Genomic DNA, 12,762 nt, shown 5'->3' with positions numbered 1-12,762 from the left:
AACAACATCTGTATCCAACAAGTCATAATATGTAATCCACAATGGACCCGATTCGCCAGTTTCGCTAGTTCGCATGACACATCATAGTATGAAATTATTAGTCAACTATCGTTCGATGTCAGATTAGACAATTAAATATTGTTAAACCAATAAAAATATGTTTATAAATTAGACGGTTTTACGAACTATACGTACTGAGATACTGTCGCAATGTGGTTAACACTGAAATAGTGCAATATCAATATTCCATTTCAGACCTAGGCATTGGAACGGAATACCTCGACTGGAGCCGACAGAACTGGTCGCAAGAGACCACTAACTTAATTATGAGATCGGTTCACTGTTTGCCTCCTCACCCCGACGGCATGGATCAGTGACAGGGCCGTCAGTTCCTGGTATTCCTGTTCTACGATTGATAATTCACAATTGATGGGAACATCAAGACTTACATATACCTTTCTATACACGTTGAACTGATAAAAACATTAAGACCTACATATACATTCCTATTCACCTTCAGATGATCAGAACATCAAGACTTACATATACCTTCCTATACACCTTCAGATGATCAGAACATCAAGACTTACATATACTTTCCAATACACCTTCAGATGATCAGAACATCAAGACTTACATATACATTCCTATACACCTTCAGATGATCATACACCTTCAGATGATCAGAACATCAAGACTTACATATACATTCCTATACATATACATTCCCAATACACCTTCAGATGATCAGAACATCAAGACTTACATATACCTTCCTATACACCTTCAGATGATCAGAACATCAAGACTTACATCAAGATGATCAGAACATCAAGACTTACATATACCTTCCTATACACCTTCAGATGATCAGAACATCAAGACTTACATAGACACCTTCAGATGATCAGAACATCAAGACTTACACCTTCAGATGATCAGAACATCAAGACTTACATATATACCCTTCCAATACACCTTCAGATGATCAGAACATCAAGAGAACATCAAGACTTACATATACCTTCCTATACACCTTCAGATGATGATCAGAACATCAAGACTTGATCAGAACATCAAGACTTACATATGCCTTCCTATACACCTTCAGATGATCAGAACATCAAGACTTACATATACCTTCCTATATTCAGATGATCTTCCTATACACCTTCAGATGATCAGAACATCAAGACTTACATATACCTTCCTATACACCTTCAGATGATCAGAACATCAAGACTTACATATACCTTCCAATACACCTTCAGATGATCAGAACATCAAGACTTACATATACCTTCCTATACACCTTCAGATGATCAGAACATCAAGACTTACATATGCCTTTCCTATACACCTTCAGATGATCAGAACATCAAGACTTACATATACCTTTCTATACACCTTCAGATGATCAGAAAATCAAGACGTACATATGCCTTCATGTTAATTCAGCTCCCTAATAATTCCTGATAAGGAGCAACCAGTAGTTCTGACCAGTACTACATAGGCCCTCTATTCTATAGTTATGGCTCTGTGTAGGCTATCGTTATACTTACTATGGATGCGTTGTGGTACGTTGTTCCATTCCGTACGGCTTGCTGGAAACTCTCTTTTATCTCAGATATCTGTGTAAACATAATACAACAGTAGAAAACAACTGAAATATATGTATGTTGTACTTTAACGGAAAAACGTAACTGTGCTTCATATAAAGTTCAATAAAAGTAGACTTTTTCTGAAATTATCTTTCATTTTTCAATCAGGAGATAAACATCATGTGTTTGCCAATTTCCAGGTGTTATTGAGTATGTGAAGCAGGAGAATCCAATTGGAACCGACGGCGTCAGCCGGAGGTTTCAAATGAAATATTCCCGTGCTTCCAATACTCAATAACACCCGGAAATTGGCCAACACATGATGTTTATCGACATTGTAAACATCAAAGTAAACCAAAAGGTCCACACACGTTTTTGTGTCTGCGCTCATGGACATCGACTACGGGTACAGCAGTGAAATGTCATCAGCCGGCCGTTTCGGCTGTCTCCCTATCGTAGCATCTAGAACTGCTCATTTGTGACGTCATTCAGACTTTACGTCACAATATGATTTGAATGACGTCATCACAGCTGACGACGTAACAATACAATGGTGTGAGCGATGTTTGTATGTATTAATACGCAGCGAATTTCCGGGAATCGAATACCATTTGATCATGTTTTTCAACCAATCAGATTAAAGAACACAGTGACTTTTGGTTTACAATACACATTAATGGAAGAATCTCCACTGCTTTGAGGTCGTGATTCACAGTTTGCGCATGCATGGTCATGCTGGGTGCACAGTTTTCATGTTTGCGTGTTTGTTTCCATGGTCCTCACATGCATACTATCTGAAACCAGTCAGCACATAATTAGGAGATAAACACATGATGTTTATCGACATTGTGGCCTACCTTTAGAATACAGCACCACAAACTTTAAAAATACGTCATAATACCCTTTTACGTAATGTAATGTGATTTTGTTCGAAAGCACGTTCTCGAAACAATGCCTTATGACGCCTGCATGGCAACACGGTTGTCTGGCTCAGCGAGGGCGTATAAGCTCCGCTCACTGGTGTTTCATCTCTACGAGCTATGTCATTGCATAAGCCCAACGATGTTGAGAGTTTCCAGTAGTTGTATACCGGCGGATGCGCAATATTTTGCAAGCACCAGTTTGAAATATTTTTCTTTTTTCACTAATACGCTCATATTTATTTGTATTACGGGCTGCTGAGGTGTTATGTTTTGTGTATTTTGTATTTTTTAATTTTTTAAATTTACATATATATATTTGTCATTCAGTAATTTGCACCATTACATAGAAAAGTGTTTTATTAGTATTTTATTTTTCGAAGCGGTAATAATGCATTACACTAGACACGTCAGTCGTGTTTGCGCCAGTTCGGTCAATGCATTCTATTTATTAGGATTAATTCAAGGGATTGGGGTTAGGGTTAGGGCTAGGGCTAGGGCTAGGGCTAGGGCTAGGGCTAGGGCTAGGGCTAGGGCTAGGGCTAGGGACTAGGGTTAGGGTTAGGGTTTAGGTTTAGGGTTAGGGTTGGGGTTGGGGACCTAATGCAATATATAGTAGGTACATGTCCGGTGGTTCGGTCAATGCATTCTATTTATTAGGATTATTTCAAGTGGTTAGGGTTAGGGTTAGGGCTGAGGGTTTAGGGTTTAGGGTTTAGGGTTAGGGTTAGGGTTAGGGTTAGGGTTAGGGTTAGGGACCTAATCCAATATAGCAGGTACATGTCCGGTGTAATACGTGAGTACCATTTGTTGTTTTTCCTTTTTGCATTTTAATACTTTTTTTCACACAAAAACGGGAAACCAAAAACGTCGAAAGTACATTATGAAATGGGTTAATGTAGAAATTTTGGGCTAATGGAAATTGGTCTGGAATTTGCACTCAAGCCTCTTTCACACGCAACATAAATTTTGTAAAGTAATGATTCGAAGGCTAACTCACCCTCGTGCCGTCACTACACATGCTCATGTCTCCCTCGTTCCTTAGTGCGATCCACATTATCCTTACAGTGTTCCCTACATCACTTTTCTGTCACAAAATCACCGATTTATATAAAAGCGCGTCATTCATGCATGCACCGTGAAATCTACGTCTGACGCCTGACGTCAACAACCCTTTTCAGTTTGAGGCATATCGGCTCATTCCACGCCACACGTTAATTTGTAGATTACGGAATGGGACGAGTGTGCCAAATGGCATCGGATCCATTCGGCAATTGTCCGGAGAATAAAATCACGAGACACCAAGTCTACCCGTAGCATTCGTAATTGTCCGTGACCTATTCGACTCTTTCCGTTCATTTCCGTGACGTCACAGGAATGACTCGATAAATTTGCACATTGTGCAACAGTGTGGACGTAGCTCAGTCGGTTAGCTGTCGAGCTAACAATCCGAAGGTCGCGGGTTCGCGTCCGACGGGTTCTCTAAACTGGTTGCTTGTCTTAATGACACGTGACCTACGGCGAGAGATCGTCCTCACGAGAAGTTGTGGTGCTGTATTCTAAAGGTGGTGGTACGTTGTTCCATTCCGTACGGCTTGCTGGAAACTCTCTTTTATCTCAGATATCTGTGTAAACATAATACAACAGTAGAAAACAACTGAAATATATGTATGTTGTAATTTAACGGAAAACGTAACTGTGCTTCATATAAAGTTCAATAAAAGTAGACTTTTTCTGAAATTATCTTTCATTTTTCAATCAGGAGATAAACATCATAGTTGTGCCAATTTCCAGGTGTTATTGAGTATGTGAAGCAGGAGAATCCAATTGGAACCGACGGCGTCAGCCGGAGGTTTCAAATGAAATATTCCCGTGCTTCCAATACTCAATAACACCCGGAAATTGGCCAACACATGATGTTTATCGACATTGTAAACATCAAAGTAAACCAAAAGGTCCACACACGTTTTTGTGTCTGCGCTCATGGACATCGACTACGGGTACAGCAGTGAAATGTCATCAGCCGGCCGTTTCGGCTGTCTCCCTATCGTAGCATCTAGAACTGCTCATTTGTGACGTCATTCAGACTTTACGTCACAATATGATTTGAATGACGTCATCACAGCTGACGACGTAACAATACAATGGTGTGAGCGATGTTTGTATGTATTAATACGCAGCGAATTTCCGGGAATCGAATACCATTTGATCATGTTTTTCAACCAATCAGATTAAAGAACACAGTGACTTTTGGTTTACAATACACATTAATGGAATGACGTCATCACAGCTGACGACGTAACAATACAATGGTGTGAGCGATGTTTGTATGTATTAATACGCAGCGAATTTCCGGGAATCGAATACCATTTGATAATGTTTTTCAACCAATCAGATTAAAGAACACAGTGACTTTTGGTTTACAATACACATTAATGGAAGAATCTCCACTGCTTTGAGGTCGTGATTCACAGTTTGCGCATGCATGGTCATGCTGGGTGTACAGGTTTCATGTTTGCGTGTTTGTTTCCATGGTCCTCACATGCGTACTATCTGAAACCAGTCAGCACATAATTAGGAGATAAACACATGATGTTTATCGACATTGTAAACACAAAAGTAAACCAAAGGGTCCACACACGTTTTTTGTGTCTGCACTCATTGACATCGAGTACGGGTACAGCAGTGAAATGTCATCAGCCGGCCGTTTCGGCTGTATCCCTATCGTAGCATCTGGAACTGCTCATTTGTGACGTCATTCAGACTTTACGTCACAATATGATTTTGAATGACGTCATCACATCTGACGACGTAACAATACAATGGTGTGAGCGATGTTTGTCCATATTAATACGCAGCGAATTTCCGGGAATCTAATACCACTCGATCATGTTTTTCAACCAATCAGATTAATGAACACAGTTACTTTTGGTCTGCAATTTATGTTTAGCGATCAGGTGCCCATGATATCAGCTTTCTTCATAACGCTAACCCAATACCCCGGCTTGAGGTGGAGATGTATTGGGGAATATAACGACCAATGGGACACCTGAACATTACTAATGTCAGTTTGAATGACGTGTGCTGGGACGCCAACGTTATTGGGTCGACATCACTCGACATCATGTTCTACCATTTAATATTAAGAGGGGCCGTAATACTTCTGTACTGCCATGGCTACAGAACATGTCTGGTATGAGATGGAGTAACGCCTACGACAGGTTTAGAATCAGCCACGCCAACTAAATGGCCCAACTCAGGCTGTTTCCAATCATGTAGTATCTTTAGAGCGCCGTCGCTGCCTCACCTGTCTAAATTGTGGTTACACCCAATATAGATATTTTGAGTTATTACAATGCCACCCTTTAAAGGTGTGCAGCTATTTCCCCTGTTGTCGGGTATGTGTTTTCCCAATGCATTTCTTGTGATAACACATTGATCTGAAGGAATGAAAATATTGTATGTTGTTAATTTCAATAGCGTAAGATTTAGACCACATTACATGACACATGGGTGTTTTTTCAGCCAGGATTTAAACACATTATGAAATACAGTAATAATAATATGCATAAAGGAATTTTACTCCCAGTTTGACTTCAGACCTGATTACAATATTTCGGTTCACAGATGCCGTTTACATCAAACTGACTGCCTTGTATTGTACGCTGTGAACATCCTATACCGAATTCATGACGTCACCAATTGGTATTCCGGAAATAGCTGGAATAAATACTTTCGTCGACGGTTTCACAAAATACGTGTTGTTGTGATACCTGTTGTGGTAGCAGAGTCAGTCTGTGAAGGTAATTCTCCACATCACCCCTCGTGTTCATGGGGAAGCTCGTCATCCGGTTCACATCCATCTGGACTCCTTCAAGGAAGTTCACGGGATTCAAGTTAACGTAGCTAAAACAGGAAACATCTTGTTATTCCATGTTCATTTTATCTGATAGTATCAGCCATACATTTGCTGCGCTTGACACTTCAGTTACGCACGCGACACAGAAAATCTCCGCTGATCCGCAAGCCGTAAACGAACTGTTTTGCTATGCATTTAATAAGATATAAGCTGCATTTCCAACATTGATGTTGGTGCCGCTACGTTGACACTGCGTTGGGTGGATAGTACCAATTATAATGTATCTATGGATATGTCAGTATCTCAATTGTGAATTTTGAAAGTAAGTATTTTAGTAAGCTCGGTGGCGGGTTCAGGGGCTGCTCTGCGCGTCCCTCGGAATACGACACCTGAATGTTTGCATGTGGCTGTCGGCTGGTGTGTATTTCATTCTAGGCTTGATTACATAGCTTTATCGAAAGTTTTTTAAAGAAAACTATTATTATGTTTGTGTATAGTCATCCTTGCAGCCATAGCATATAGACACAGCTATCACATATCTGTTCTTAACTCACAATCTCCACTGGTACCCGTCTCGAAAGGCTTCTAGTGTGTAACGGAGTATTTTATAGCTGACTTTATCCTGACGGGTCAGCTCGTCCTCCGAGATGTTTACTAAGCGCTCGTACAGTCCGTCAACATGGTACTGCGGCAGACAACGACAAACAAAGTCACATTATGTGATACGTGGAGCAGCTATACATGTACACGTTCCTTACATAGGCCCATGTGGTGTAATGGACATCTAAACTCTACATTGAGTATGGTATGTGACTTTAGGCATCGTCTCCCGAGTGTACGTATAGATAAAGAATTGTTAGATAACCTGCAGATTAAGGCTTTGTCTCTGAATATATATAATTTTGATAGCAACAAATAATCCCAATTATATTTGAAAAGGAGCCCCAGTCTGATGGGAGTTTCAGAATCTGAGGAAATCTAGACTTGCTTCATGAAGGATTTAGCATTGCAGGGAGGGATCTGCATGAAAATAATGCGGTTCGAAGCCTGTAAGACAGACTAAATGACTTGCTCCAAACAAGCGAAGGCTGTGATCTGATCCAAATCATCTCCCTATTAAAAGAATGCATATATACTTCTCATCAAAAGTTTAGACTCACTACTGTATATAGCCACTTACTTCAGGCAACTGTTCTCAACTAAATTTGGCAAAATATGCCCTACTGTTTTAAGGTACTGTTTACACATGAACTGATGTATTGTAGAACAAATTCGTAACGTTGAAAAGATCATTGTCATGAGTTTAGTTAAATGATGAAAATCAGTGAAAAATGGCGAATTCTGAACAAAACTTTACACCACAACGCAGCTGTTCACATGCACGATATTTGCACATAGTTTTCAGCAATTTGGTGCTTGTTCCTCCTGCCATTCAGCTGCATAAAGTTTGCTGTTGTATCCCCAAAGTTAGTGGAGAAATCAAACTTCGATGTAACCAAATATATATATATATATACGCACAAAATGTCCAAAATAGTACAGGTGTTCAGTCATAAATATTACATAGATAAATAAAAACAGAATGCCTTTTTCTCCAACATGTTTCGTTCTTTACTCTTCAGGAGATTGTCAATCTTTGACAATCTCCTTGAAGAGTAAAGAACGAAACATGTTGGAGAAAAAGGCATTCTGTTTTTATCTATATCTATGTAATATATATATATATATATATATGCATATAGATGCATATATATATATATATATATATATATATATATATATTATTTAACAATTTATATATATGTGCATAACATATAGTGAGTGTTTTAAGTGAGTCTAAACTTTTGAAGAGAAGTATATGTCAATTCCATTATAAGGCATTGGTAAAAAGGAATACTCTGTATAAAGTAATGATTTTGTATTTGAAGCATTTATGGCAAATCGTATTCCCCTGTTATGTGACATTCCATGGTAGCGAGAGGCAGGATGTGCACCTTATATTGGTCATATCTGGAGAAGTTGAAGGACTCCAAGCGGTCGTTGAAAGTATAGACGTTACGTGACGTCGCTGTTCTTGGTCTCTGGCTCAGCCGAAATGTTTGGAATTCTTCAGCCAAGGAAGCCAACATTTGACTGCCTGTTTCATCTGAAGCAGGGAACAATTCTGGCGCATCAATATACATATATACCTACATCATCTACAGTACAGGCGCATCAATATATATATATACCTACATCATCTACAATACAGGATTGGTAAACCTATGGCGATATATAGGTACGATTATGACATTGCGACATTATGTCAAATCCTCACAGCATGACATGACTCTTTGAACTGTCACCTTCTATCAGAACATTCTTACAACTCCTGAAGGCGCTTTATCCACCCTTGTAAATAGGCCATGGGTTGATGTCATGTGGTAAGCGTCGTCTCGTCACTTTCTATCAGACTGACTGACTGACTGAGTTTGGTTTTACGATGCTTTTAGCAATATTCCAGCAACATCACGGCGGGGGACAAGCAAGCGTCCTCGTACTTTAACTATAATAGTTCAGGGCAAAAGTGTGCTTTATTACACTAAACATGGTGGTAGAGCGAATTGTATTTCTTAAATCAAAGATCGTGACCGACTATATGACATTTAAACAAAATGGCGTCTGCCTCTCGACTGGATGTTAACAATCAGTGAAACATATTCTGACAAGCTTAAAACTGCTATAAAAATGGTCAATTATGTTTTAATTTGAGTGTGCAAACCACTCAGTGCATCAAATAGCTTTCATAAAGCAGTGAAAGTCGGTAAAATATATCTGTACAAAGTGAACACAAAAACAGCTGATTGAACGGTTTTCGAACTCTGGGCACGGCGTACGTCATATTATGACGTCATACGATTGTTAGCGCTTCAGCTTCTCGGCGGAGAGCTTGGCGGTTACCATGGCAGCGGGTAATATTTTTTCCAAGTGTCATCCTCCTGGGAGGGGTGACACGGGAACTTGTTAAAGCGTCATGGACCAATGAAATTTAAGTATTGCACATGAATGTGAGATAAAGTTGAATGACGATCGGTAATTGATGAATGGACGGTCCCACTGTCAAGCCTATATCTTCGTTCATCGTATATCAATATCGATGGTGTACAGTTTAAGACGTCAGATACACTTTTTAATCTCAGAAAGAAGAAACTAGTTTGTAGGACCTTATCGGAGTATTTGACATTCCAAATGACCTCATAAGCACTGAAACGTCAAAACAAAATTAATTAAATTTTGAACAACGCACATGACACGCGAAAGTGAGGGGGGGGGGTTGTCTTTGCCCTCCAAATGTCAGGTGTATTTAGTTCATTCCAATTACAATTTTTATAACTGAGTCAGACATAAAAAAAGACGTCTACAAGTTGGCAGAACGTGATGTTGAAACAATGGGGCTAGCTTCAGTAACGTTCTAAGCGAGTCCACGTAATCATAAACAACGATGTATTACGTCTTTCACAATCCCTGCTCCTTATCTAGTCAAGCCTGTGTGCTTGGACCAGGCAATAGACACATGGCGACCTCCATCGGCCTGACCGGCTCAGGGTTAACTGACAGGCCGATATAACACTCATACGTGGAGCCTGGAGACAGCACGAACGAAAATTCCAAACATGGATTATTTTTAAGGCGAAACATTTTGCAAAATAAACATTTTGGGTGTGAAATATATAACAGTCGTTCGTTTTAAAAAAACAATGTATGATTGTATAATTTTCATTAGGTGAAATTTACTGTGAGACACAGGTTTGAACGTGAATTAGATAATAACATAGTTTACTTTCCAAGTCTGAAACCCATGGACCACAAAACTGTCGGCGCCGAACGTGATGTTGTAAACAACGACCCTAGCTTCAAAGACATTTTCGCGCGAGTAGAAATAATAACGCTTTCTTATATGCAAGCCATCATTACTACGCTTTAATCTAACTTTAAAGGTCGTTTGGTGAAATCACCATTGTATTTTAAGTCAATGTAATATAATTCGTGCATACATTGAGCTATTAATGACTACTGTGAGAATAGTATTTAATTGATACTAAACTATTAATTTCAAATTTGTAATGGGGTAGCCCTGGGTTTCGAACACCCAAGTTTTACACTACTCTTAGTAGCGAGTTTGGAGGTCATGATATCTGGAAACGGGTTAGGACAAGTTTACTTGATACCTTACAAAGGTATATTAAACCTGATGTCAACAAACAGTAAACTGCTGTGACCAGGAACTCAAAGTTACAACATATTATAGTTAGTAAAAGCGGGCGGTGGGGGTAGTCTAGTGGTTAAAGCGTTGGCTCGTCATGCCGAAGATCCGGTTCGAATCCCCACATGGGTACAATGAGTGGAGCCCATTTCTGGTGTCTCCCGCCGTGATATTGCTGGAATATTGCTAAAAGCGGCGTAAAACAAAACTCAGTCAGTCAGTCAGTCAGTTAGTTAAAACCGTAGTTTGTTATATGCAAACAGCCCTGAAAATGGATGGCGCTAGAGCGTCGGGCCTATACCGGACTGTTACGGCACTAAAGAACCCCTCGAGGGGAGTCACGCCGCAACGAGTAGGAGAGTCACCGAGAGGAGCGTGAAAGCTTGGGACGCAAGCCTGAGTGGAGCCGCCTCGGGTGCAGATCTTGGTGGTAGTAGCATATATTCACTACAATATGCAGCAAGTGGCTCGGACAAAACATACCAGTTCGTTATATCCGAAATAAACACAGACATCTTCATAGAGTATGGGCCAAATATTGTATGAAGTTTGTAGCAAGCTCCTCTATGAAGGTTCACACACCAGTGAACTGACACAATGGTTGAAGTCAGTACTTTAACAAGCGTCGCCAAATACGTTCGCCCAATCGCATGGCGTCATTGCCCTATCGCTTCGCCCCATTGCCCCATCGCCTCGCCTCTCGTCTCATCGCCCAATCGCATTGCGTCATCGCCCCATCGCATCGACCCATCGCCTCGCCTCTCGTCTCATCGCCCAATCACCCAATCGCATTGCGCCATCGCCCTATCGCATCGCCCAATCCGATTGCGTCATCGCCCTACCGCGCAGCCTCTCGTCTCATCCCCCAATCGCCCAATCGCATTGCGTCATCGCCCTATTGCATCGACCCATCGCCTCGCCTCTCGTCTCATCGCCCCCTCGCCCAATCGCATTGCGTCATCGCCCTATCGCCCCATCGCATCGCCTCTAGTGTCATCGCCCTATCACATTGCGTCATCGCCCCATCGCATCGCCCAATCGCATTGCGTCATCGCCCTATCGCATCGCCTCTCGTCTCATCGCCCCATCGCCCAATCGCATCGCGTCATCGCCCTATCGCATCGAATCATCGCCCCATCGCATCGCCTCATCGCCCCATCGGATCGAATCATCACTCAACTGCACTTGTACTCTAGACAGACCTATTTCATATGTCAATATACACAACTTACCAACACCTCGGGTGAAATCACAGTTAAGGAGTAGCAAAATGCACACGCCCAAAACCATTCTGAAACAGACATAATTGTTGCAACACTGACAAGACCAACTTTAGAGTACGACAACAAAACTATACAATATCACAGATTTATGAAAACAAGATGATAATATATACCGTTCGCTTCTGGCATTTTTGATATTAGAAGCATGCTCGTTGTAAACTGTATATATCATTGGTGACAAAGTGTGTTATAATGTGTGACAAAGTTATGTTATGCGTTCTGGAGCGGACTGACTCGTCCTACACTACATAACCTTGTACTGGTATGCAGCCTCAGACAAGGTGTGTTCCACGCGCACGTAATACATTCATGAACACAAACTCGAGGCAAGGATTTTGTCGGTTGCATGATTAATACAATACAAATTATGCATACTGCGGGGTTTGTGTACTACTGTGTGACGTTTTATCGTCCTCTTGCTAGCCACCGACCAGTACATGGGCAATTACTCTCATTACAGTTTGTCTGATGTGAGATTGAAAAAATCTGTAATTGATGAAAACCGACTATTGAATACAATGGCATGGTGATAGTTGAGAGTGGATGCGACTATTGATTACAATGGCATGGTGATAGTTGAGAGTGGATGCGACTATTGAATACAATGGCATGGTGATAGTTGAGAGTGGATGCGACTATTGAATACAATGGCATGGTGATAGTTGAGAGTGGATGCGACTATTGAATACAATGGCATGGTGATAGTTGAGAGGTGGTTAAGAGTGGATGCGATTGAATACAATGGCATATAGTTGAGGATGGATGCGACTATTGAATACAATGGCATGGTGATAGTTGAGAGTGGGTGCGACTATGTTTGAGGATACTACTTTCACAAACTCCAAATATATACATT

The 12,762-nt window shown here is 40.7% G+C and overlaps 1 protein-coding gene across 1 annotated transcript; it reads right to left on the bottom strand.

Moving 5' to 3' along the window:
• Nucleotides 1–4,080: 4,080 nt before the first annotated feature.
• Nucleotides 4,081–11,908, bottom strand: LOC124269605. The gene is made up of 5 exons (XM_046704633.1): nucleotides 11,856–11,908; nucleotides 8,375–8,526; nucleotides 6,935–7,065; nucleotides 6,295–6,427; nucleotides 4,081–4,146 (listed from the first exon to the last, which is right to left on the bottom strand). Exons 2-5 carry the CDS (start codon nucleotides 8,507–8,509, stop codon nucleotides 4,081–4,083), a joined length of 465 nt encoding a protein of 154 aa, XP_046560589.1. The 5' UTR covers nucleotides 8,510–8,526; nucleotides 11,856–11,908.
• Between the last annotated feature and the right edge of the window lie 854 nt (nucleotides 11,909–12,762).

The sequence above is a fragment of the Haliotis rubra genome, unplaced genomic scaffold (genome assembly GCF_003918875.1).
Source record: "Haliotis rubra isolate DU_JTF1 unplaced genomic scaffold, ASM391887v1 Scf146, whole genome shotgun sequence".
Lineage (NCBI taxonomy): Eukaryota > Metazoa > Mollusca > Gastropoda > Lepetellida > Haliotidae > Haliotis > Haliotis rubra.
The sequence above is the reverse complement of the archived record's forward strand: the minus strand, read 5'-3'. Positions and strand labels throughout refer to the sequence as shown.